The 27,330-nt window shown below is 44.9% G+C and overlaps 1 protein-coding gene across 11 annotated transcripts in view; it reads left to right on the top strand.

The window, feature by feature from the left end:
- The window catches only part of PRDM4 (PR/SET domain 4), a 48,026-nt gene extending 26,056 nt beyond the window's left edge, over nt 1-21,970 (top strand). For 6 of the 11 annotated variants that reach the window (XM_039485966.1, XM_039485935.1, XM_039485954.1 and 3 more), the window contains exons 3-11: nt 707-892; nt 2,328-3,122; nt 6,493-6,642; nt 9,486-9,625; nt 13,772-13,857; nt 15,844-15,971; nt 17,236-17,550; nt 19,080-19,284; nt 20,564-21,970. In XM_039485966.1, the coding sequence (XP_039341900.1) occupies nt 707-892; nt 2,328-3,122; nt 6,493-6,642; nt 9,486-9,625; nt 13,772-13,857; nt 15,844-15,971; nt 17,236-17,550; nt 19,080-19,284; nt 20,564-20,867 (2,309 nt within the window). In that variant the 3' untranslated portion in view covers nt 20,868-21,970. Of the gene's footprint in view, nt 1-706; nt 893-2,327; nt 3,123-6,492; nt 6,643-9,485; nt 9,626-13,771; nt 13,858-15,843; nt 15,972-17,235; nt 17,551-17,690; nt 17,782-18,972; nt 19,015-19,079; nt 19,285-20,563 lie in introns of those variants that run through there. The other 5 variants (XM_039485972.1, XM_039485986.1, XM_039485980.1 and 2 more) reach the window with 5 other exon arrangements.
- Nucleotides 21,971-27,330: the final 5,360 nt, after the last annotated feature.

Raw genomic sequence — 27,330 nt, 5'->3', positions numbered from 1 at the left:
AACAATAAATGCAACCGTAATACTTGCATGTACTTGTATCTTAATAAATCAGTAAAAATTACATGTTGGGAGTTCAGTTACAGGGAAAAGGCAGATGTAGAACATGCTTTAGGAAACTAGGTTCTGTTTATCCCTCAGATTGCTCCTGGTAGCATTCTAAATATGCACATGAAAGCTGAGACCTTTCATTATACTAACTAGGGGAAACCCCTATAATAAATAACATGTAAATTCACATAGCTAAGTGCAGTGTGTGTGTGGCTTTGGCTACATAACTCACAGATTCCAAAGACAGAAGGGACCATTGTGATAATCTAGTTTGGCCTAACTTCCCCAACATAAGGCCTAGAGCATATCTTTTAGAAAAACATCCAATCGTGATTTTAAAATTGCCACTGATGTCACCAATATTCTTGGTAAATTGTTCCAATGGTTAATTACCCTCACACTTAAAAATGTATGACTTATTTCCACTCTGAATGTGTCCTGCTTCAGCTTCCAACCATTGGATCGGGTTATACCTTTGTCAGCCTGATTGAAGAGTCCATTATAAAATATTTGTTCCCCAATTAACGGTAATGGGAATTTTGACTATATTCCTACACTGCGCTAAACCCGTAAGACTTTAGTAAACATTTGTCTTGGTTACATGTTCATTAAACTTACATAGTTCCACTGAATTTTAATGGGCATTTTCTTCTTGCAGGCTTGCCTGTTGCAATTCCAAACTTGGGCCCCTCCTTGAGTTCCTTGCCCTCCGCCCTATCTCTGATGCTCCCAATGGGTATTGGAGATCGAGGAGTGATGTGTGGTATACCAGAGAGAAACTACACCCTACCTCCACCACCTTATCCTCACCTGGAGAGCAGCTACTTCAGACACATTCTACCTGGTATGTAGTATAGCTCTGAAGATTGAAGTTGAGATAGGTGCTGTTACAGAACACCTGAAGAGATACATATCTTTTTTTTCCTTCTGTGCCTACTTAAGACTGTGAAAGAATACTCTGCACGGTATTCCTTATGAAAAATTCCCCAGGTTCTTCCTCAAGTCTAATACATCTATTCTACATCTATATTAAGTGCAGAGAATTACTATATAATTTAATGCAATTGCCCTTCCATTGGAGCGGTGGTGGGGTTCTGGAGGTTGCCTGGGCCGTTTTCTGCCCTATTTTCTTCACAGCCTGTGGGGAGGGCATGGGGCAAAGGGCCTCTGCCCCTTTCCCAAAAGCTGTGCTCTACCTCCTTCCCCTTAATAGAGTGCTGAAGGGCTGTGCTCCCTCTGTTTTGCTGAGGCTTCCCAGCTTTTCACAGGCCTCAGTATGGTGACCATATACTCTACATAAAGCTAGCTTGCCCTGAACAGCCAGCACAGTTGCTGACCACCTGTCCCTACAGTGCACCATTGGCCTCTCTCCTGGGACTGTCTGCGAGGGTGCCGGGTGGCTGGTGCTGATGGGCAGGTCTACTAGGATTCAGGTTCTTATATTGGGCTTTTAGTCCCTAGCACAAAAAGGTTTAGGATTGCTGAAGAAGAGGTGGTGATTTAGCCCTTAGAGAAAAGAGCAAAGGCCTTCATGTTACTCTTGAATGATGCTCCCCCAGCTGATCCAGGAGTTGAATTGATGGGTTCCTGAGAAAGAACTGCAGCCAGACATATTGGCTGATACAGATGATTGAAACAAGTGTATAAAATATATATTTTAAAATAAATGGGTAAATCCTGAAGGAGTTCCTCCAGTTTCTTTAATCCTAACAGAAAGATATGGGCATCATCACATGGTATGAAATGTTCAGTTCCACTAGCAGTCTTTTGAAGACTTTGTTGAGATGTTCTTATTTATAAGAAAGCAAAGCATACTTATACCCAAACTGCCATATAAACTTTTTCTGACTCCTTGTACTATGAAGTCTGGGTCATGTGTTGCCAGAAGCTCTGCCATCCTGAATTTATCAGATTAATAGAGCATTTGCATTGGTGGATGGAAACTAGCAGAGGTGACTCATCATAATTTTACAAATTTAAACTGCACCTGTATTCCCACTGGTAAAGGTGTATGGTGGTCACATATTTCTTTGTGATTGGGATGTTTCAGAATTGCCAAGAGTTTGTGTTTGCAAGACTTACCTGAGTCTTGTCTTAACTTAATTGAAAATAAATGGTCATGTTTAAAGGAAACTGCAGACTCATAAGGTATCCAGACCTTAAGAAAGTGTGATGAAGTGGATTGCAGTTGTGGATTGTTTATTACTGTTTGAAAATTGATATTGTAAACTCACCCTCTCTTCTTTTTTTCCTTTTCTCCACGTCTTCTCTTTCATCAGGTATTTTATCTTATTTAGCTGACAGACCTCCACCTCAATACATCCACCCCAACACTATAAATGTCGATAGCAATTCAGCTTTATCTGTCTCCAATAATCCTTCAGCCCTAGATCCCTTCCAGCCCAGTGGAACTGTGGGACTGGAACCAGGGATTGTCTCCATGGACTCTCGTGCAGTGAACACACACGGTGCTCAAAGCCTGCATCCTAGTGACAGCCATGAGGTAGCACTGGATACCACGATTGCTATGGAGAGTGTTTCGAGGGTAACCAGTCCAATATCTACTGATGGGATGACTGAGGAGCTTACGATGGATAATGTAGCTGGGGATCATTCACAAATCCCAAATGGCTCCCGGAATCATGAACCATTAGCTGTGGACACGGTAGGCAGTAACTTGGCTTCAGATGCAGTGGGTCATAGTGGTGTCATACCCATTCATGGTAGCACTTTGGAGCTTCCTGTTGTCATGGAGCCTGACCACATTGCAGGCCGGGTAAGCGGTATATCGGACAGCACACTAAATGACTCCATGCATACCGTGGCCATGAGCACCAACTCTGTGAGTGTGGCGCTCTCTACCTCACACAACCTAACTTCCCTGGAATCTGTCTCCTTGCATGAAGTGGGCCTCAGTCTCGAGCCTGTGGCTGTCTCTTCCATAAACCAGGAAGTAGCCATGGGGCCAGGCCATGTGGATGTGTCTTCAGACAATCTTACCTTTGTACCATCATCTCTGCAAATGGAAGACTCCAATTCAAACAAGGAGAATATGGCTACCTTGTTTACCATATGTGAGTGTGCCAGTGTGCTTGCTTCTGCCTCTGGGTAGCATTTATCATGTAACTGTTATAAGGGGTGAGAATATTAAGACTTGCAGCGAGCCTTATAGACGTCTTTTGGTGGGGGGAACCTGTTAAGACCGTTAAACAAACCCAAAAAAGCTGGAAAATGTGCAGTTGAGGATTAAATCTCCAACAACTACGCATAATGGGTCTTGATTTTAACATCATTCTGTTGTATCTGTCTTCTCGCTTTGCCTGGAGGTTGGAACCTTAATCATTACCCTGTGAACTTTTTGGCTTTTGTGGATTTCTTGACCTTTAAGAAATTTATTGCAATTTTTTAATTTGAGAAGTTTTAATTACATCACATGTATATATCCATGATTATAACATAGAGTGACTTGTAAAGAGCCATGAGAAATGAGGCACTCAACAGAAAATCCAGAAAGGAAGGGAAGGGACGTTCTTCTAACTTTTTTCCAGTGACCCCTATAAAAGGGTTTTTGTGTTTTGAGGCTAATTGATCTTTCAAGAGGAGGAGTTCGGGACTTGCTGTAGAGCCTATCATAGAATATCAGGGTTGGAAGGGACCTCAAGAGGTCATCTAGTCCAACCCCCTGCTCAAGGCAGGACAAATCCCCAGTTTTGTTTTGTTGGTCATCCCTCCTGGACTGCCTGAAGGGTAGTGCTTGAGATTATCACAAAGTTCATTTCCTGTGATGGAGATCTGTGTCTGTCTCGTACTTCTACCGCCTGTCTGGCGGGCTTACTGCCACTTAACTGTGAGGCTAGATTTTAATATGAAGGCCTTTAAATTTCAACATCATGGTCATTATCTGGTTTTCATCTTTCTCTGTCCTACTACATCCCATCAGAATCCCCAATTGACTAGTCATGTATTTGAAGAAGAAACACATTTAGTTTAAAAATCTCCACATTTTGCATGATTTTATGTGCATGTAAAGATTTTTTTAATCAGATCTCTCTGATATCAAATGATTGTAAGGATTTGACAAAGCATAAATTGATGGCATTGCTGAATGCTACTCTTGTTTGTCTACACTTCCCAAGAAAGGTATGTTCTTATTTTGGGTTAGCGAACCTGGGGTTGAAAGAGTAGTGTAGACATAGCAACTGTTTTTAACTGGGGTTAGCAGCTTGGTATGGGCTTTAACTTGAGCTGCTAACCTCAGTTAAAAGCAGAGTTGCTATGTCTAAACCGCTGTTTCAACCCCAATTAGGTAATGCAGGTTAGCTAACCCAGATTAAGAGCGCACCTTTTTTTTGGCAGTGTAGACATTTTACGTTTTATTGTAAGGAATAACTTTCCAGCTGAAAACTTTCATTTTAGCTTTTTATTTTACTTCTGAATAAAACGAGTTTGTGGCCAGAAAGTAAGGAGGGAAGAGATTTTTCCCAGTTACTTCAAGCTTGGTCCTTTTCAGTGGTTACTGTGGGAGATCGGTGCCTCTTTTCAATACCTCCATTTTACAAATGGGAAAAATACAAAGCACACAGCAAGGCTAATAACTACTCACATCTCTTGAGGCTAAAATTATTTGTAAAATATTTTGAGATTCTCTAGATAGGAGTACTAATGTTCAGATAAAGTATGGGCAATGAACTTTCTCATCCATTCCACTATGAGATGTAGATGTCCAGGTTTTTTTTGTTTGTTTGTTTGTTTTAAGTTAATGTTGCCATTCTAAGTGTTCTACTTTGTATTTTCATTCATCTCCATGCTGTCTTTCGGTTGTTGAACTAGGGGCTGTTTCACATTATCAACCCGTTACTGCAGTTGCTCTAAACATGAGTGTCATACTTACGCATTAATCCATTCTAATGTCAGCCCTACGCACTCATCCATCCAGCAATGGATATGGATGTGATCATATAGTCATTCAATATGTATTTCATATAGCGCCACGTTATGATACCATTATTCATTTTGGGGGCAGACCATCAGCTGATATAAATTGTCGTAGCTCTGTTGACTTTATGGGAGCTGTGACAGTTTATACCAGCTGACCATCTGCCATACTGAATATACCTAATACCACAATTAGTCCTACTGGAGTTGGTGAGACCAGTTTGGGAGGTACTACTCACTCTGAATAAGGCTATTGTAGTTTGACCCATAACACATTAATTCCAGGATGCGCACACAAATCTGCTATTGTTTAATTTGTATGTAGTATTTTTCCAGGTGAAGAGATGAGGTATTATGGAAGGCTGAGGATTGTCAGCTCTGTTCATAGTGAAGTAGAGCAGCAAGCTCTTTATGTGACAGTCAGTCATAGTGTAAAATACTTCTCCCAATTGTATTTAAAGTGGATGGAAATAATTTTCAGTAGTGTTCTATAGAGATTTATGTTTAGTGACAGCTATTGGAAATTACTCCACTGAGTGCTCTTGGGAACAAATTTCCATTCCTTTCACTGGCATTCCATAAATTCAATTTTAGTGATAGACTTCACACAGTATAAATATATACCAATAAGTCCCTCTACAGGGGTTTCAGTTTCTGTTGGAGTGAAGGTGTTCGTGTGACAAGATCATAGACAGGAAGTTTAAAAAAATCCCTCTAAGATGGTGGTGAAATGGAAGAATCCTGAAGTCTTAGCCTCCCTTCACTAAAAAATTCTACACACACGAGCAGTCTACGTTACTTGTCAGATGTGCTGGATATGCAAGTCGGAAAGATGGCTAACTGCCAGTATTTTCTAACTGCCAGTAAATCTTACTCTACCTGTGATTTCAAATGAAGCTGTTTTTTCTACCACTTGGATCAGTACCAGTAAAAAGGATGCTGCAGTAAAAACTCTGCTCCAGTTTTCTTACTGATGCATAAGGAAGAATAGACTTTTCCATTAGTATACTGGATATGCAGGGATAAGGTTAAAAAAACTTGTTAAAGTCAGTAAAGTAGGCAGAGGCATCGCAAAGCAAATCTGTGTAAGAAGGGTCCATTTTTTACATAGTAGCTCTTCTGACTAAAACAACATTTTAATCTTAATGACGTTAAAATCCAATGAAGCAGATGAGTGACCAGTCAGAAGAAGCCTATAGTCTGATCCTGGTAGGATTTCTCCATTCCCAGCTCTGTCATAGATTTCTTATGTGACTTTGGACAAGGCCCTAATTTCTCTTGCTTCCATTCACCACCTATAAAAGGGGTATAATAGTACTTCCCCCCGCCCTATGTCTGTCTTGTCTAATTGGATAGTAAGCATTTTGGCAGGGACTGTCTCTTACTGTGTGTTTCTAGAGGGCTGATCACAGTGAGGCCCTGTGTCATTTGGGCCTTCTTGGTGTTACTGTAATACAAATAATAAATAATACCTCACTGATCTGTGTTGTCCTTTTTCTACACTCACAGGGTGCACGCTGTGTGACAAGGCCTACCCATCAGACTGCCCAGATCATGGGCCTGTAACTTTCATTCCTGACACCCCAATAGAGAGCCGAGCCAGACTTTCTCTCCCAAAACAACTTGTTCTCCGGCAGTCTATCATGGGACCTGAAGTAGGTAAGGAAGATCTATCTATCATATATCTCTACACAGCAGTAATACAAACCCCAGTGATATTAACATAGTTATGGGACACAATAGGAAAGGGTCTACACATGAAGAAGGTGACTCCAGAGGTGTTCCCCCTCAGACAGTCACCATGATTACTTATAATGTGCAAAATAATCTTGGTCTGTGGCCATGTTTTTGGGCTTTGCCTAGACTAGGGTTTTAGGGTGGCTTATTAAATGTGTTAGCTAACACATTGGATAGTCTTGTATAGACAAGGCAATGTGTATTTTACGATGTGCTAAACTGGTCGAATTGAAGGCTGGAGCAAAGCCTAAGCTTCAATTCACCCTGCTTAGCATGTTAAAGCAGGGGTTGGCAACCTTTCAGAAGTGGTGTGCCGAGTCTTCATTTATACACTTTAATTGAAGGTTTTGCGTGCCAATAATACATTTTAACGTTTTTAGAAGGTCTCTTTCTATAAGTTTATAATATATAACTAAACTATTGTTGTATGTAAAGTAAATAAGGTTTCAGAATGTTTAAGAAGCTTCATTTAAAATTAAATTAAAATGCAGAGCCCACTGGACCCGTGGCCCGGACCCGGGCAGTGTGAGTGCCACTGAAAATCAGCTCATGTGCCGCCTTCGGCACCCGTGCCATAGGTTGCCTACTCCTGTGTTAAAGTATATATTGCCTTGTCTGCACTAGACTTTTCAGACATGTTTGCTAGTGTGTTGTAACATACTTTAGTAACCATTCAGCAATAAATAGGTCCTGCAGTATTCCTTTCTAGGCAAAATATATTCTGTTTTCAATGCTGGAAATGTTGCACAGCCACAATAAGTAAAATATACATGTAAAATATAACTTTAGACTTACATATTTCATTCAAGGAGGTATTTAGTCTCTTTTGGAAGAGATTGTTGATGTGTGGAAGAGTAAGGAGCCAGCATTTCTGAAAGAAGGCTCCATTCAGACCAAACAAGATCCAGGTGGTGTAAATCTCAATAGCTCCATTGAAGTCAAAGAAACTAGAGGGACTTACACCAGCTGAAGAACTGACATGTTCTCTCTTGACATGGTCAGCATTGCCAGTCCTTTCCTATCTTGAGTCTTCTTTTTTTGAGGAAGATTATCAAAGAGATTGCGACAAGGCAGCTCTAGCAATAACGAGTCCTAACTTTCCTAATACCAGTCAGTTTGGTTTTAGACCTGAATATGGTATAGCGGTTGTACTAATTGTGTTGGAAGATTATCTCCTGGCAATGGATAAAGATCAGGTTTCCAATATGCTGCTTTGGTGCTAGACCTACTAGCAACTTTAGTACTGTTGATGTGCCAGCAGACCCTAGCTGGGTTGATTGACTTGCTTTCGAGTCTGTGCAATCCATTTTTATTTTTGGGGGGAGCCTCCTGGGGTGTGTGGGGAAATAGTATTGGATGATTGCTCATCTGCTTCAAAAAATCACTTTTACTGGGTTTTATTAAGTCATCCTTCCTGGTTATTAGGTAGTTAAGGGAGTCAGTGAAGCAGACTGGCTCTGTTACCTTCAGAATGTGGGTTACCCCCAGATTTAGGACTCCATGTCATTAAATCCAGACACTGCAGTTAAGTAACTTTCCCACTGCCTGGCTGAAATTGGAGCTTGATAAGAGCTAGCTGCTTGAGGTTTAACTTGGACAAGACAGAGATACCAATTGTAGTTTGGGGGAAAGAACCAGAAGAAACAGCGGAGTTGATATCTGACCACTATTCATCCGTTAGGGCTGGTCTACACTGGGAATTTATATCGGCATAGCTATGTCTCAGAGGTGTGAAAAATCCACACCGTTGAGAGACATAGCTATGTTGACCTAACTTTTGGTGTAGACCGCACAAGGTCAACAGAATTCTTCCATCGACATAGCTACCGCCTCTTGAGGTGGATTACCTGTGCTGATGAGAGAACCTCTCCTGTTGTTGTAGTAGTGTCTACAAAGAAGCGGTAGAGGTACAGCTGCAGTGGTTTAGTGTGGACATACTTTCAGGTTTGCAATCTGGGGGTCTTGCTGAATCCCTAACTGCTTCTGGGTGTTCTGGTAGTAGAATTGCTCAACTGCCACCTTTTCCATCTGCACTTGGCAGTTTGATTGTGACCTTCCCTTTAGATGTGGACCTTGTTATTATAATGCATGTTTTTGTCATCTTAAGATTGGATTATTGCACTGCACTCTCTGAGGGTCTGAAGACTGGTTGGAAACTTCAGCTAGAGAAGCTGGTTTGCTTAGTGATGCTTCTGGTTGGGAACAGATTACCTTTATGCTCTGTGTGCTTTCCGCTTTGTTCCTGGAAGCTATCAAATGTATTGGTGTGGGGCTATAAATATAAATGTTTAATAATAATAATATGGATACAGGAATTTCTCTGCTCATCACAGAAATACATTTGCCTCTGATGACAAATGCAGAAGCTACTTAACAGTGCCCGGCAACAATTCTGGCAATTTATGGGGATTAGGTAGGCTAAATTCATGGGAATTAGGTAGGTACTGAAATGATAATTTTCTGGTTCTGCAGAAAATGCCATAAAATCTTTAATGGGCATAAATGGTCAGGACGTTCGTTTTACAGCTCATCTGAAAGTAATGAGTTGCTTTAGAAAACAAAAATAAATATTGTAATTAGATCAAAATGGCTCCCAGGGGTGTTGTATGATGGCGGTGGCTCTTGTTTCTATAATAATTGTATCCCATTTGTGGAACACAAGGTTTTATGGTCTGATTCCCAGGTATAACCCTCAGAACATTATCTCATAAACATTGCGTCTTTTAGTTGTGTTTGACTTATTGTTTAAATAATTGATTCTGCAGTCAGTGCCTTTCTGCTGATAGGTGTGTGGACTCGGGAGACCATTTCTGTGAGGACTTGCTTTGGACCTCTGATTGGGCAACAGAGTCACTCTTTGGAAGTAGCAGATTGGACAGACAAGGCAACCAATCACATTTGGAAGGTCAGCTTATGTCATGTCTCCCTAAATCTTATGTCAGTGTCAAAACTGCCAGTGTGGTAGTTTTAACTGTGACTTGAATGCTCTCTTCTTTTTACCTCACCCCCAGATCAAGGCTGTTTTTGTGGGTGGGTATATGTATGATACCAGCTATGCAATATGACCTTTGCCAGGCGCCTCGTGACAGCTGATATAACACAATGCACTGACAGTTAAGCTTGTAACATAATGGAACATTCTGTAGTCTAGGGCTAGGTCCTAGAGTGGGCTACTTGTGATGACCAATATTCCGTAGTATTGCACGCTGAGTTCTCATTTGTACTCCTGGAATCAGTACTGTTTTATTTGGTTACGTTGCAGACTGTGTGGTGTCCCCACCAAAGCGATAGGTCATTTGCTGTAGGAAAGCATGTAAAACCTTTAGTTTTTCTTTCTGGGCCATCCATAAGTGTCACCAAGGTTTCCTGATCTCTCAAAGTCAGCTGATTCTGACACCCTTGATTTTTCTAGCACCAGCTCTGTCACTCTTGACTTTCTAATACCATCAGCTCTACACGTGGCAGTCAAGTGCTGAGGATCCAGCAGTGCAGGTCCAGGAGAAACGCATGCAGTGGGATTCAGTGCCTAGTTTAAATGGCTCAGAGGTCTGCAGATCTATCTAGAATGACCAAGTCTGACGCCGAAATCCTAGCATACTGATTCTGTGTTTATAAGTGACACTGTAATCCCTGATTCTTTGGTGTCTACTGTGTCATCACTCCCAAATCTGGGTCTCTGGTACCAGAAATGTGTTTTCCCTCCAGTGTCAGATACTTAGTCTTATATAAATAGTACCCAGAGGTGACGTCTGCTAGAGGGACTCCCACAAAAGGAATACCTATATCCTCATCCAACTATCTTGCAGGGCCTGCAAGATAGTTGGATGAGGATATAGGTATTCCTTTTGTGGGAGTCCCTCTAGACAAAATCAGTAGAACTGTTTCTGTAACCATGTCAGGATTCTTAGTAGGAACTGCCATGAGCTTTCTTTGCTCTGAAACCCTAGCTGAGATGTCCTTGTGCCAAGATACCCTCAGCACTGAAATCTTGGAAACTATTCCCTGGTCCAGACTGAGGTGGCTCCCAAACCGACTGAGTCTCATTCAGTGCTGCAACTCTGGGAATGAATACAGCTAATCCAGTGCTAATGTCCTGACTTTGAAACCATACAAGGCCATTGGTATCCAGAGACAGTTAGGTTCCAAGCACCAGTATCATTGCTTTGTTCTGAAGACAGGCCACTTATCATCTGCTGATGCTGGATAACTGGTTCTGCATGCTTCTCCTGTTTATGTTCAGTCAGCTGCATATTGACAGCTCTGAGATTCCAAGAAGTAATGCTTTATTATTTAAAGGGAAAAAAAAAGTGACAGCCTCTCCAGGACCATGCTGCCTTTGCACCAGAAGTCTCAGTTCTGATTAGATTGAGCCATCTGGTGCCATGTCTTTGGAATCTATTCTACAGCATTGCCAGGAAGACCTTGGATTTTCATCCTGTGTGTGTAGCAGGCAATCTGTGTCAGGAGCAGGTTCTTTAAAAGTGTTTTCATATTGTTTTAAACTTATCTCCAGTCTCAGTGCCAAGTGGGAAAGCACTTAACTTGTAAAATTGGGATTCTCAGCTGACATTAAGAACAATCCCTTTGGGATTGTTGATGTGTTTACTATTCCTTGGCTAGTCAGCACATGGCAATTGCTACGAATAAGGTGACATTGGCATTATATTTCCTCTCCTCGTAGATAAACTGTAGCCATATTAATCCAGTACAATTCACTACAAATATCCATGGGATGCTTTCATTTAAGCAGCAAATTAAAAAAAAAAAAAAAAAGAGAGAGAGAGCGGGCATGCGAACTGTTTCCTGACCTGTGTTGTGGACATTGGGTCATTGGTGCATTCATGTCTGTATCTAGACTTTGGTACACAGATAGGCTCCTTACCCGTGGTACCTGGTGATACTTTTATCCAGACTTATGTCTGTGACCGCCATAAAACTGATTGGTTACAAAGGTACCACTCTTTCTTGACAATACTTTCACCTGAGACACTTACGCCTCAGGTCATTTAAGGTGCAAAAGGCAAAAGTACCACATGCTTTTCTTGTGTTATTGGAAGGAGTAAATAACACTTCCTTATTTACTTTCTCCACACCAGTCATGATTTCACAGAGACCTAACACCCAGATTCCAGTCTGAGCCTGGAAGTCTACACTGTGACCCAGAGCCCGAGCCAGCTGGCATGGGCCAGCCCTGGGTGATTTAACTGCAGTGTGGACGTTCTCATAGTGATCTCACGAGTGTTCCCTCCAGTCCATACATCTTTTTTGCTTTGGGGTTGGAGTCTTGTTTCACAAAGTCCTTGGGATCTTTGGTTTTTTATTGGTCAGAGTATCATTTGTACCATGCACCTGTGATGACAGCATTACTCATAGCCATAGCTACACCCCACAGACTTAGTGAGGTACAGGTCAGATGGCCTATAAACTGTAGTCCATATGGGAAACACGATTTGATTAGTGTCCTTAGCCCAATTTCCAGTCTCAGGTCATCTCTATTTTCATCTCATACTGGCGACTAACTTGTCGTATTTCCCCAAATCTCCCTTATGCCCTAGTGAGGACTTGCCACATGTTCATTCATCTGGTAACATCTAACATATTCAACTGATCCAAAGGCAGCATCCATTGCATGTCTTACTGTTCTGTTTTGTTGATAGAATTTGCAAAGCTGTTACTCAAAACAGTGTAGGTTTCTGCAGCAAAAAATTTCTCTTACTGAGGTCTGATCTGTAAGAGTGAAATGCTGTAACTTCTTTTGACCCACCACGTAGTTTTACCAATTTTGTATTCCTTGTTCACCTAGAACTCCTCAGCCTGTCTTTCTAGAGTATTAGTACTGCTTGCTAATCTCCACAAGCAGTAGTATGCAGAGGCCACTCAAAGAAGAGAGAGGTTACTTACCAGCCATTGTTCTTCAAGAGTTTCAAATCTGCGTATTCATTCTCCATCCCTCCACTACTTCAAATTCTCAGATCAAGAATTCCAAACTTAGGGAAGCAGCTGAGGGATAGATGAGGCCACTCCCATTTTTATACCCTTGGAACCCTCTATGATGGGGAGGGCGGAGGAATGGCCTGAATCAACATTACTGTAAAAATTTTTCGCAGCTTCATGCCAGGAGGCACCAGTCCGACAAGGGAGACTATGCAGAGGTAACACGCTTGAAGACTAACAGTTAATTCAGGCCAACAAATCATTTTAACCTTCATTATGGGGTACACACTTATACCCTCACTTACCTCCCTGCAATCTTTTTCTCATTTTAATGTTATTAGATGTGATGAAAAATGAATCACATTAATTCATTAATGTCTATCAGATAAACCTTTGTTAACTGCAGTTACTGACTTATCTAAAAAGTATTTAAAAATACAATGGTTAATATTTGGGCTGTGTGGAGCAAGTAGCTGGAGAGAGTCAGAAGATACCAGTGTTCCTGACCTGTTAGAAAAGCAGATGAAAATATTTCTGTCAAAAGCCTAAATGGAAGGGAGGAGGAGAAAAATACTCAAATAAATGAGCAGATTTAAGACTAGTGATTGTGGTGTCAGGCATCACCCTATGTCAGTCTCTAGCTTGGTCTGCAGGGGTCAGGATGTTTGTGCTAACCTGAGGTGGGGGAGGGATTTGTGCCTTTGTGGTGGTGGCGGCTCCCATTAGGAATATGAGGTTCCAATGATGTTTGACTCTTTTCTCTCTACACCAAGGATGTGTGATTGTTGCAAGGCCTGTTAGATGGAGGGATCAGGGAACTTCTGTGCAAGGTACAGTGTTACCCTCTGAGGTTGAAGACAAACTCGGAGAAGAAACGACATTAAATCACTTCCTGTAGCTTAGGTGTCCCTATATTGTTATGGCCTGGTTCACCATTGGCGGCAGCATGGGCAAGACACAGTGAAGTCAGATGGCAGTTGTGTGGGAGGTGTCTTGCTGGAACGGGCGCCTTGCTCAGTCTGGCTAAGCAATTCCTCTCTTAAAGAAAGGGATGAGCTCTGACCAAAGTCATTGCCACATATTATCCTGACACTGTTTGTATTGTTTTTTCTGTCAGATGTACCACAATGGCGTCCTGGAGTTCTACATCATTACAACTGATGAAAACGAGTGTAACTGGATGATGTTTGTACGCAGAGCCCGGTGAGAGCTATGTTTACCCAGCTTAAGCAGATTTGGACCCTATGGTGTTGTCCTTTTTTTTTTTTTTTTAATAAGACTATGTATTATTTGTGCTACCATAGTGCATAGGAGCCCTGTGCACCTATGGACCAGTATTCCATTGTGCTAGGCACTGTACAAACAGAACAAAAAGACAGTCCCTGCCCCAAAGAGCTTACCATCTATAGGCAAGAGACAACAGATGGATACAGACAGGTGTGGGGTGCGGGAAAGAGGCGGGGTTTGAAAATAGACCAGACAGACACAGGGTGGGAGTGGGGGTAGAATACAAGTAGTGTGAATGTGTTGGTGGCATATGTCATGTTAATTGCATGGTTTGTTTGTTTGGAGGGGGTTATTTACAAGGGGGTCAACTAAATGGAAGGAAAAGGGAAGGTGAGGGGTATGGGTACAGGGCAGGGGAGTAGGGGCAGGTGTGGGGTGAAGCTGGGGGTGAAAGACCTGTGAGGGACAGGACGGGTTGGCACAAACAGCCAGTCCCCTTGACTCCATGTGACTCTAAAGTCTGCCCACGGCCTAGAGAAATTTTGAAGAGTGAATGTGCAGCCCACTGCAGTGCTGCCCTATGTAAAAATTAAAGAGTGGTGCTGAGTGAGCCTTAGAGGGATTTCTAGGAAGCTGGGATTGTTGCTAGGAGAAAATCAGTAAAGCGGCAAGCAAGAGGCTGGGCAGGGTGTTGTGGGGGGTGAACTAATGATATGGTAAAGCATCACTCCAAACCTGTGAATTGAATCTAGCCATTTGTCCTTTTAAACCTTATGCCAGCTGCTGCTTTTGTGAATATGGTCTATTGTTCTCTTCCCTTCCTCACACTTTTTAAAATAGATCTGTTAAGATGGCATTTGCTTACTTTTTTGCTTTATACCTTTACTGATAAGATGCTCCCAGGTACTGCAGTGTGGGCCAAGACCATCCTTTTGTTCTGGGCTTCACTGCCTTTCTCCTAATCCCTACTGATAGCTGTGCCTTTTTCTCTGCCTGGGAGTCTGCAAGGAGAGCTGTGCAAACTGATGTTAATATTGCCCCATGAGTGGGTCAGTAGGAAGGATATAATAATTTCCCTGTTACTCCATGAGAGACAGAGCAGGTCTCCTCTGTAATTCATTTCATCAGGCTAGTGAGCGGGAATCAAGAAGTTGCTCCTGGCCTTGGGTCTTCTAGCAAAGTATTGCAGTGCTGCTGGCATGTTCAGCCGTTGATCTGCAAGGCCAGCAAGACACTATTGCCTCCTGGAATACTTTGCAAGTACTTTAAATACAGCTATTTCTGCGTATAAGGGCAGGTCTTCACGGCGGGTAGGGATCGATCTGTTGCGTCTCGTCTAGACGCAGATAAATCAATCCCTGAACGTGCTCCCATTGATTCCGGAACTCCAGCTCGCGAGAGGTGGAAGTGGAGTTGACAGGGGAGCGACAGTGGTCGACTCGCCGCTGTCCTCACGGCCAGGTAAGTAGACCTAAGATATGCCGATTTCAGCTACACTATTCACGTAGCTGAAGTTGCATATCTTAGGTCGACGACGACACCCCTCCCCTCCCCCCCAGTGTAGACCAGGGCTCAGACTCATTTTGTATTTCTCTTTCCTTGCCTTTTTTATTAGGGGCATTAGCATGAAAAAGAATCTTAGTTCTCTGCTTGTTTCCCAGTTTGCTCTCTGTGATATCAGTTATTTTCACCGCAACCAATTGTGATGTGTCAAATGCTTGATGACTTTATAGGGGACTAAGCAATAGGAATAAATGAGCTTCATGTCATCATCCCTAGTAATAAAGAATGAGGGAAGTGATAGAATGGCAGTTGAGAAGTGTTTCTGAAATGAAAATTCCCCACAGGATGCTGAGAGTTCTTTAAGGAGATTCCATTGTCTTTTAGTACTACTGATAGCTTTGCTTTTTGTTCCCAAGCTGACAATTTGAAAGGTGTTTAAAGTCTCCTTTGTTGGTGTAGGAATCGGGAAGAGCAGAATCTGGTAGCTTATCCCCACGATGGAAAAATGTACTTCTGCACCTCGCGGGACATCCCTTCTGAACAAGAGCTTCTCTTTTATTACAGTCGGGATTATGCTAGCCAGATTGGTAAGAAGACAGGCACATTTATTTGATTTTACAGACAAAGTCGAACCTGAGCTCCCTTTTATATGCTGCTTCTGGGCTGTAAGTGGGGGTTTCCTTAAGTTTTTTTGTCAATGCTTGATAGTGAGTGGTATTGTATTCCTATAAATTCCAGTTCACTACATGTAAATAAAAGGTTCTTCACTATTGCTATAGCAGCCCTTTAATTTCTCTCTGATCAGAATGAAAAGATTTCGTATTCCAATGGGACAAAGAGTTGCTTCTCTGTGATCCATAACTTGGGAAAGGCAATAAAATGAGGTATAAAATTCTCCAGATTTTGAGTGGTCATAACCGATACTGGTTTAATGCTCTTCATAGTTTAAATTTCCATATAACAAATGTGGTGATGGTGAACTTAGTGCTTACGGAAGGATCAGGGCACTGAGCCAAACTATTTGTATAGTACTAAATGCAGTGAAAGCTTCCCTGCATATGCCTCGCTTAGTTGAGAGCCATATAGATGCCAACACTGATTAACAAGAAGGGAACTCTAGGTCGACCTTTAGTTTTCAAGCAGGAGGAACCAGGCACAAAGGAGGAATTTAAAATGACTGTTGCTTGTTCATTGGACTTCAAGGGTTGGAGGATGCTGCTTCTGCCCATAATTCTGTTAGATTATGATAGACCAAAATCTAAAGTCCTTACCCAGATGTATTTAATCTTTATTGAGGAAAACTTCCATTGAAGTTAAGAACTGAATAATATCTACCAGAATTTGGCTCAGTACTATTATTGCTATTAATATATATATATTACATTTATATAATGCCTTTCACCCAAGGATCCCAAACATATTACAAAGGTGAATAAGTATCAGTATCACCCTTTTACAGATGGGGAAACCGAGGCACAGAAACTTGTTCAAGGTAGCACAGCGAGTGACTGTCAGTGAAAGAATTCTGATATCCCAGACCTTTATCTGTTGAGCTTATTACTTCACTTGAAGTGCAGTTCATCCATCCTGTAGCATATGAATAACTTTAGTTGGTGTTCCCAAGGTTCTTGGGTAGAACAGGTACCATAACCCACTGTAGTCTGTTGATACCCTTTGCAGCAAGCGTAAGACTCAATTTAACAAGCTGTAGAAAAACCACTGCACTTGATTTTATGTAAGATCAGAGAAATTGGGGAAGGTAGGCAGCCATGTTATACAGTCGGCCAGCAAATGTTTTGCGTGTGTGAAGGAATGGTGTCTCTAATCAAAAGAAATGCTATTGGGTTATAGGTGTCCCTGAACACCCAGATGTGCACGTCTGTCACTGTGGGAAGGAGTGCGCTTCCTACACAGAGTTTAAGGCCCATCTGAGCAGCCACATCCATAACCACCTCCCCAGCCAGGGGCACAGCAGCAGCCATGGATCAGGCCACAGTAAGGAAAGGAAGTGGAAGTGCTCCATGTGCCCCCAAGCTTTCATTTCTCCTTCCAAACTTCATGTCCATTTCATGGGACACATGGGCATGAAGCCACACAAGTGCGATTTCTGTAGCAAAGCTTTCAGCGATCCCAGCAACCTCCGGACTCATCTCAAGATACACACAGGTAAGGCAGATGGCCTGAGTCACACTTTAAGATGCCAGTTCACAAAGAGTGTTGTTTGAATTGAAGTAAACTTACTGCTGGCAAAAGGTGCCAGATTATCAGCCCCAGAGACTGAAATCCTTTGTTCATTCACAAAATAGGCCCTTTACATACAGCAGCAATGCAGACTTACCCCAGCTACTGCCTCTACATGCTTCGGCCTTGACCTGGAAGGACTCTCTTTCTCTCCAGGTACTTATAAGGCCTCCGTCACCTTAGTATCCAGGGACTGCCTATGGAGTGAGAGAGTAACAGTCTCCAGGTCCATTCAGTTCTTGATCCTATGTGCAGAGACTGCTAACATGAGTGCCAGTTATGTTGGGGGGAGTTTGTGATGTGGACACCTAGGAACTGGACTGAGACCACCATCTCATTTCCAAGTAAACTGCTGAACACTTGTCAGGTGGTAACTGACAGTAATCCACCTGTGCCAGCTTTAACTCCTCAGTCACTGGTTTAATTACACTGAGGTACATAACCAAGCCTTTATCCAGACTCTTCATTCCTCAGAGGTTAAATCTAAATAAGCTGTGGATGGCACCAATTACATATTGATTGAGGTTTATGGCTTCAGCCCTAAATCCTAGGATAAATTACTTTGCTCTGCACAATAGGATTATAGGAGCCACAAAGTACGCTTGTTTACTATATAAACTTTTTAAGGCAGGAAATTGAAAGGTAAATATCTTTGCAGACTGCCTTAGTCAAATGGGTACCTGGTGATCGTAATAATTCCCATATAGCACTTTTCAGTGGTATAGCTCAGAGTTTTTGAAGTAAGCCTCATTATCCCCATTTTACAGATGGGGAAACTGGAACAGAGTGGTAAAGGGATGTAAGAACATAAGAATGGCTATATGGTCCAGACCAGTGGTCCATGTAGCCCAGTATCTGTCTCCTGACCATGGTCAATTATGAACAGAACAGGGCAATTATCAACTGATCCATCTGCTGTTGTCTAGTCCCAGCAGCTGGCAGTCAGCTATCTTGGCTAATAGTCATTAGTGGACTTGCCCAAGGTCACCCAGAAGGCCAGTGGCCAAACCAGGAATAGGACCGAGGCAGTGTTTGAGTGTTCAGTGTCCCAATTCTTAACCTTGAAATATAAGTCTTAAGGTCCAGTACTGAACACTTAATGATAGCACTCTTACAGTTAGAGGACTTTCCATTCAGATGTACCCCAAAGTGCTTAAAATATTCGATTATACAAATTGTTCATTAGATTTACTTTATTTACACTGCAATTGCAAAGACCTTTTGGCTGAACACAGCATTTGGGTGTCTTGCCTCTTTATAAAGCTCCCAGCTCTGGAGTGATTGAATTGAGCTCAGGTGTCAAATTTTGATTTCTTGCATGGCTAGCCCAGACTGTTGTTTTAATAGGTCATCATGCTGAGATTGAAACAGAGCTGCAGGAATAGACAGGTGAATTCTTAATCTGTTTCAGGGAAAGATTTTTCTGTAGTGAATGATGGGTTTTTTTTCCCCAGACATCATTGTCACTGTGTGTGTGTGCGCAATTCTAGGTCAGAAAAATTATCGCTGTGCTCTCTGTGACAAGTCGTTCACCCAAAAGGCTCACCTGGAATCGCACATGGTCATCCACACCGGGGAGAAGAACCTGAAGTGCGATTACTGTGACAAGCTGTTCATGCGGAGGCAGGACCTCAAACAGCATGTACTCACCCACACACAGTAAGTGATCTTAAGTATGGCAGCTAACCAACAGAAAGTCTAGAGTAGGCCTATGGAGTAAATAACAGATCTGGACAGTATAGCGTACTCTGTGAACACACTCTCAAATCTGGATTCAAGAGAAAATAAATATCACTCTAGGTTATGGGGAAGTGCATCTTGATCAACTCCAGGATGGCTGTGTTGTTGGCCGTCTGTTGAGAATGGACTATTCTGACAGGAAAGCTACCATTGAACCTTCTAAGGCTTCTGCAAAATTTGCTTTTTTTACTACAGAGAAAACCCAGATCATCCTGTTTGCATTGTGTAATAGCATTCGCAACCCTCAGTTTTTGGGAAGGAAGGTAATCCACTGATTTTTGTCCCTAATTCTCCACTGAAAACTCTCCAAGTTCCAATGTGACCATGCAGAATCAGAAATCATGCCACAGCTTCTCACTAGCATTCTCACATATCAACTCCTCATCCTAATCTTTGTCCATCCAGTCCCAGTCTCCACCCAGGGAATCCTCATCCAATCGGTCTTCCCCTGCCCCAAGCTCCTTGTCTGAATCTAATTCCTCCACCCATACCCCTCCCAGTTCTTGTCCTTTCTGCATTTGTCAGGCCGATTTATTCTCCAGTGTCTGAGATAGCAGGGGAGTATTGGACAGCACAGCACAGGGCAGGCAGTCTCCCTGCTCCCAGTTCTGGTATCTCAGCAGCTAGCCATGAGCACCAGTGCTCAGCCCCCAGCAGCCGTGCAGACAGAATCTATAGAGAATTTAGCTGCCAAACTCCTAATGTGTCTACTGAACAGAGATTTTTCAAAGAAATAATTTCGCCAAATTTGGACAGTTCTTCCTGGGAACAACAGGCTGATCCCTGGTACCAGGGTAACCATACTGCCAAATTCCAAGTTCCTGCTCCAGCATCGAGTTTTGGTTAACGAAACTGTACTGGTCAATGAATTCTACCCTAGAAGAACTTTATCCTGATTTATAACGAGGCTATACCATTGTTGGCCCTAATGGATTTATTGCCAGTGAGACAAAGCAACCTACACTGAGGATATGGAGCCTTTATGTGCACACAGTGGCTTGTAAACCCTGTGCAGTTCTCTCACCCTATATGTGAAATCATTTACAAACTGGGTCCTTTAAACTAGGAAGCACATTGTAACAGTGATTAAAGTAACCTTGTTTCCCCAAACTCCTCTAATCACTTAGCAACTATATATTGACAGGGACTTGTTTATGTATCATGAGGAAAACCTGACTTTTTTTCAAATCCCTTGTAGAGAACGGCAGATCAAGTGTCCCAGGTGTGACAAGCTGTTCCTGAGGACAAATCACCTGAAGAAACATCTCAACTCCCATGAAGGAAAGAGGGACTATGTGTGTGAAAAATGCTCCAAGGCTTATCTAACCAAATACCACCTCACTCGCCACCTAAAAATCTGTAAAGGCCCCACATCCAGTCTCTCAGCCCAGGAAGAGGAGGATTCGGAGGAGGAAGAATTAATAGAGTCAGTGAGGACTGAAGACTGTAGGATTAACAGTGGAGTGTATGCAACAGATGACTCACTCTCTGGACATAAGTGACAAAAGATGGAGGAAAACTTACTCCCCTTTCCCCAAGCATCATGTTTTTAATCAATGAAACATTATATCCCTATTTAATAAGCCCTATGGCTAAAATGCTGAATGAGAATGGATGATGCACTTATCTGTTGACAAGGAACAGTTTCCAGTAAGGAGATCATAAAAATACACTGTGCATAGACTGACTTGTCTTTCATATATTTTGCTCATAAACACTGACAAAGTTACCTTGCTCCATTATTTGGATGGAAGAATCCTGAAACAAAAATGTGATTTGGTTACCATAGGAACCTGTGAGCCAACAGTCTTGAATTGCCAAAGCCATGAAAGTGTGTTGGGGATTTAAAAGAAAAATGATTGTGTATTTTGACATTTGAATTCAAAGGGGTTTGTGTTCTCTTTCTTAGCCACAGAGCAATTCAAATTCTCAGCTTTCCTTCTAGAAGTACAAATTAAATGTTTTGGTTAAAAAATAGTCAGTAAAATCAGCACTCAATGTGGATAAAGCAATTCCCTGACCACAAATTGTATAGGAGACCAACATTTGGCTTTCAGCTAAGTGTTGGGGGGGAATAGCTCAGTGGTTTGAGCATTGGCCTGCTAAACCCAGTGTTGTGAGCTCAATCCTTGAAGGGGCGGTTTAGGGATCTGGGACAAAAATCTGTCTGGGAATTGGTCCTGATGTGCAGATAGTATATATTACTCTTTACTAAGCTGTAAATCTTAGCCACCTGAGGTGCTGGTGATGGGAAGGTTTGCTGCTAATATATTTATGGAATGAAAATGTATTTCATTCAAATCTGTTTTCCTTTTGGAAAAATTAAAATGTGGCTCTTTTCTAATGTGCTTTTCCAGACCATAATGGAAAAATGCAGAGCCTCAGTGTGTGTCAATATTGCCACACTCCTAACCCAATGCTGCCTTTGTAGGGCTTGCTGGTAGGAGCATTCCCCCTCAGATGGGAGCACTCTTCCCATGCAGTTAAAGAGCATACACAAACATTAATTTGAAAAACTGTCCTTTCATAGCCAGTTTTAAAAAAATGGCTGCTGAGGGCCTGTGAAGCAGTTGAATTTAACATAGAGTATGGCAAAAGGAGCTCCCTGCAAGTAATCAAGGAGAATCATAGAATCTCAGGGTTGGAAGGGACCTCAGGAGGTCATCTAGTCCAACCCCCTGCTCAAAGCAGGACCAAACCCAACTAAATCATCCCAGCCAGGGCTTTGTCAAGCCTGACCTTAAAAACCTCTAATGCAGGAAATTCCACCATGTCCATAGGTAACCCATTCCAGTGCTTCACCAAATCTAAACCTCCCCCACTGCAACTTGAGACCATTAACTCCGTCATCTGCTACCACTGAGAACAGTCTAGATCCATCCTCTTTAGAACCCCCTTTAAGATATCAAATCCCCCCTCATCATCTCTTCTGCAGACTATATAATCCCAGTTCCCTCAGCCTCTCCTCATAAGTCATGTGCTCCAGCCCCCTAATCATTTTTGTTGCCATCTGCTGGACTCTTTTCTGCATCCTCCTTGTTAGTGTGGGGCCCAAAACTGGACACAGTACTCCAGATGAGGCTTCACCAATGTCGAATAGAGGGGAATGATCACATCCCTTGATCTGCTGGCAATGCCCCTACTTATACAGCCCAAAATGCCGTTAGCTTTCTTGGCAACAAGGGCACACTGTTGCCTCATATCCAGCTTCTCGTCCACTGTAACTGCTGCCTAGCCACTCGGTCCCTAGTCTGTAGCAGTGCATAGGATTCTTTCATCTTAAGTGCAGGACTCTGCACATGTCCTTATTGAACCTTAATAGAAGACTGTTAAGAATAACCAAATCATAGAGCTTCCTCTGGCAAAGAACAATTTGATGGTATAAACTGTCAGAGCTACCACAGTTGAGGAATAGAGTGACTTGCACTATGAACAGGGACTTGGCTGATATGCCTCTAGCCCAAACTGATTTTGTTAAGTCCCAGCCCTTTTAGGCACTTTATGTTGTACAGATGCTGGTGAAAATGCAAAGAGTAGCTACTCAACTGATCACAGTCTGGGGGGGGTGTGTGTGTGTGTGCGGTGTTTAACAGACTGACTATATGTATTCAAACTGTAGTACACAGCAGGAGGGGCCGGGGTATATGTAAGGAGCATGAGAGTAGGATGTACTGTGTGAATACATGTAGTAGGCATGACCCAGACAAACAGGCACCATGGCAGCAAATCTGTGTAAATTAGTATCTACTGGGTTTTTGTTTACAACAGTTGGCAAGTAAGGAAGACTGAGGGGTCAGATTACAACTCCCCGTTCACCTTCCATCTAAACTAATGTGGCACCTAAAGTTTTACAGTAAAGTTTCCCTAGATAACCCACATTTCTGCCTCTGGGCAGGCACCTGGATGTCTTTTATACACCTCAGCATGATTATCAAATCGGGAAATCAGATCTTCCTGTCTATCACAGCTGGGTGGGTGTGCTCTGGGCAGGCTTAACTCCACACAGAGGGTGAGGAAGAAGCCTTTCTTATGACTTGCAGGCTAGGGGGTTAGGATACACATTCAGGATGTGGAAGAGCCCCGAGCCTCCCCCGCCGTGAGAGGATGTGAGCAGGAATCTGCCACCTTACAGTTGCGTGCCCTATGCACTAGGCTATCGAGTCACGTGCTCTCTCTAGCCTAAGTAATATTTATTTAGTGATTTAAAGTAGAATGTTGTCAACAAGCAAGAGAACCCTCAGCCATGAGGCACAGAATGCATGTTGAAATCCTATCTCATCATGCAGGAGTAGGGCTAGAACTAGGGTCTCCCACATCTGTTCTGAGTACCCTAACCCTTGAATGTAAGGGAGCAGAGCCACCCCAGGGCGGTTTGAGGGGGAGCCAGGTAGGCACCTAACATTTTTGCAAGAAATGGCTTAGGTGCTGAAGCTGCCTGGCTATAGGAGAGGAAGTCCTATCTGCAGATCACAAGTAGAGCAAGGCATTTCCCTGCAGCCCTGACTCAGAGCCTTGCTCTTCTCACTGAGTTAGGTACCTGTCATGCTGGCAGTAGGGTTCATGTTTACATGGCAAAAGCAACTGGAAAATAAACTAAAACAAAGCTGGAAGTGCAGTACACCCTTAGGGCTTGGCTACACTGTGCAGCGCTGGGAGTTACAGCTGTTTCTTCTTCGAGTGATTGCTCCTATGCATTCCATTTAGGTGTGCGCGCCGCACGTGCACGGCTCTTCGGAACATTTTTACCCTAGCAACTCCGGCGGGCCGGCTGGGCGCCGCTATGGCGCTGGATATATACCCCAGCCGGCCCGTCCGCTCCTCAGTTCCTTCTTTCCACCCATGACGGCCAGTTGGAACAGTGGAGTGCTCCCTTACCTCCACAGCCCTAGCGTTTCTCCATCTCTTCCTTTATATATAGTTCATTACTTAGTTGAGTAGTTAGTATAGTTGTATAGTTAGACAAGTTTAGTAGTTAATAGTGTAAGTAGGGAATTAGAGGGGTTAGCCCTCTTCTTCCACTCCCGGTGCGGGCTTATGCCTGGGGCACGGGGATTCAAGCCCTGCGCGACTTGCCAGCGGCACATGCCGGTGAGTGACCCACACGACTCCTGCCTTCGCTGCCTCGGGGAGTCACACAGGACTGACAAGTGCCCGATCTGCGTGGCCTTCAAACCCCGAACGAGGAAGGAGCGGGACTCTCGACTCAAACAACTGCTGATGGAGGCTTCGCTCCAGCCTCCGGCGCCAACTCCACCGGTGCCGAAGCCTTCCTCGGCGAGCAGCGCACCGGCAGCACCGAGCCGCTCCGGTGCCGAGGCCCGTCGACACCCGGCACCGACGTCCCGGCACCGCTCCCTCTCCCCAGGAAGGAAGCATAAGGCGCCGAAGACAGTCTCTGCAAAGCGTCCGCAGAGACCGTTAGGCCAGCCGCCTCCGACACAAACAGTTCAGGCTGAGGCAGTGCACAGGCAGTGCACGGTGCCGTCGACTCTGGCGCCGCAAGGGCCGTCGAGTCCGGCATCACCCAGCTCCCCAGTACCCACCGAGGATGAGCTGCGGATCCCGTCCACGCCTGAGGCGTTTGCGACGGCGAGGGAGCTAATCGAGCTTGCGGAAGCTCAAAGCCTCCGGCCCCCGGCACTGCCGGTGCGGGTGCTTAAGTCAGTGGACAAACCGCTGATGATGCAGCCTTCTTCCCCTGACGAGCGAGACGGTCGGCGCTCCAGGATTCGGTCTCGAGCCCGTTCCCACTCTCGGAGACGGTTGCCGTCGCGCCGATCCCGATCCGAAAGACGATCAACATCGCGACGCCGCTCCCCGTCCCGGCACCGCTCTCAATCGCGGTACCGGTCGCACTCCTGGCAATGGTCCCGGTCCCGGTCACCGAGTCACCGGCACCACAAGAGGTCCGATTCCAAAGACCGCTTTCGGCACCGAGACTCCCGGAGCCACTCACGCCGCCCCCGGTCGAGCCCCCGGTACCACGCCACACGCAGGTCCCGCTCCCCGATTAGGTCACGTGATGACCGGCACCGACCTTCGACACCGGCTAGGCACTTGACGCCGGCATCGGTCGCACGCTCGGGGATCGCCTCAGCTCCTCCCTGGCCCTCTCATGAGCCCTCCATCGCTTCCCCTGAGGGCAGTGCAGTGGACTTCAGGGCAGAGTCTCAAGGACGGGACCATGGACCCCAACAGTGGGGATTTTGGGTTCCCTGGGCCCAACACGAACAAGGTCCTCCCCTTCCGCCGAGGCAGGCGGGCACGGAGCGTTCGGTGCCGGAGGGCCACAGTCAGCAGGCCCCCCCCCGTCTCCAACGGGAAAGACCAACTCGCCTCAAGGCCCGGCGTTGGGGCAGGAGGCCGTGGCGGCTGATCGCCCAAGGGCAGAGCAGACATCTGACGAGGTGCTGCCAGGCCGCTCCTCGTCCTCCTCACCCGACGAGGCGGTGGCGGGGGCATCACCATCCGAACCCCCGCCTATTGACCTAAAGGCACACCAGGACCTTCTCCGCCGTGTGGCAAAGGCTATTAACCTGCCCATTGAGGAGGTCCCAGAGGACGGTGACCCAGTAACTGATGTCGTGGGAGCGGAGGCCCCCGTGAGAGTGGCACTGCCCTTTATCTGTACGATACAGCGGAATAATGCTACAATCTGGCAGTCGCCTTCCTCAGTACCCCCCACGGCGCGAGGGGTGGAGAGGAAATATTCCGTCCCGCCCAAAGGGTACGAGTACTTGTACGTGCACCCAACCCCGGACTCTCTGGTGGTCCAGTCGGTGAACGACCGGGAGAGGCACGGGCAGCCGGCCACTGCACCAAAATCTAAGGAGTCGCGGCGCATAGAGCTGTTGGGGCGAAAGATCTATTCAGCGGGTGGCCTTCAGCTCCGCATAGCGAACCAAATGGCGCTCCTTTCCCGGTACACTTTTAACATCTTGGGGTGCCTGGGTAAATTTTCGGAGCTGACCCCACAAGACTCCCGCCGGGAATTCTCGGCGCTCCTGGACGAGGGCAGGATGGCCTCCCGGACCTTAATTCGAGCAGCCTTGGACTCCGCTGACTCAGGAGCCAGAACTATGGCTTCCGGGATAACCATGCGGCGCATTGCGTGGCTGCAATCCTCCACCTTGCCGCCGGAGGTGCAATACACCCTCCAGGACCTCCCCTTCGATACACAGGGTCTCTTCTCAGAGAAGACGGACTCGAGAATTCAGACCCTGAAGGATGGGAGGATTGCTATTCGTACTTTGGGCATGCACACGCCGGCTACCCAGAGACGGCCGTTCCGGCAGCAGCCCTACCGGCCCTTCACCCAGGCCAGGTCTAGGCCATTTAACAATCGCCGGACGGCCCCCTACCGCCGCAGGCCGTCGGGGGGGTAGGCGTAACCAGACCCAGGGCCCCTCAAGGCCCAAAACCGGCCTTTTGATGGGACGCCCGAGGACGGCCCGCCACACTCCCCCCAGGATCCATCCCTATTATTTTCAAATCGCCTTTTCCGCTTCCTCCAGGCGTGGTGCTCCATAACATCAGACAGCTGGGTCCTCAACACCGTCCAGCACGGCTACCGCCTGCAGTTTGTTTTGCCCCCTCCCTCCCACCCACCTTCCCCGTCCCTCTTCAGGGACCCCTCTCACGAGCAAGTCCTCTTACAGGAGGTCGAGACTCTGTTGAGCGTGGGTGCTATAGAGGAGGTGCCTCGCAGCAGGCGGGGCAGGGGATTCTATTCCAGATACTTTCTCATCCCCAAGGCGAAAGGAGGCCTTCGTCCCATCTTAGACCTCCGGGAGCTCAACAGACACCTGTGCAAGCTCAGGTTTCGTATGGTGACCTTGGGGACCATTATTCCTTCCTTGGATCCGGGAGACTGGTTTGCCGCCCTCGACATGAAGGATGCATACTTTCATGTGGCAATTTACCCCCCCCACAGACGCTACCTGCGCTTCGTGGTCAACGACGCTC

The sequence above is a fragment of the Mauremys reevesii genome, linkage group 1 (assembly GCF_016161935.1).
Source record: "Mauremys reevesii isolate NIE-2019 linkage group 1, ASM1616193v1, whole genome shotgun sequence".
Classification (NCBI taxonomy): Eukaryota; Metazoa; Chordata; order Testudines; family Geoemydidae; genus Mauremys; species Mauremys reevesii.
The sequence above is the reverse complement of the archived record's forward strand: the minus strand, read 5'-3'. Positions and strand labels throughout refer to the sequence as shown.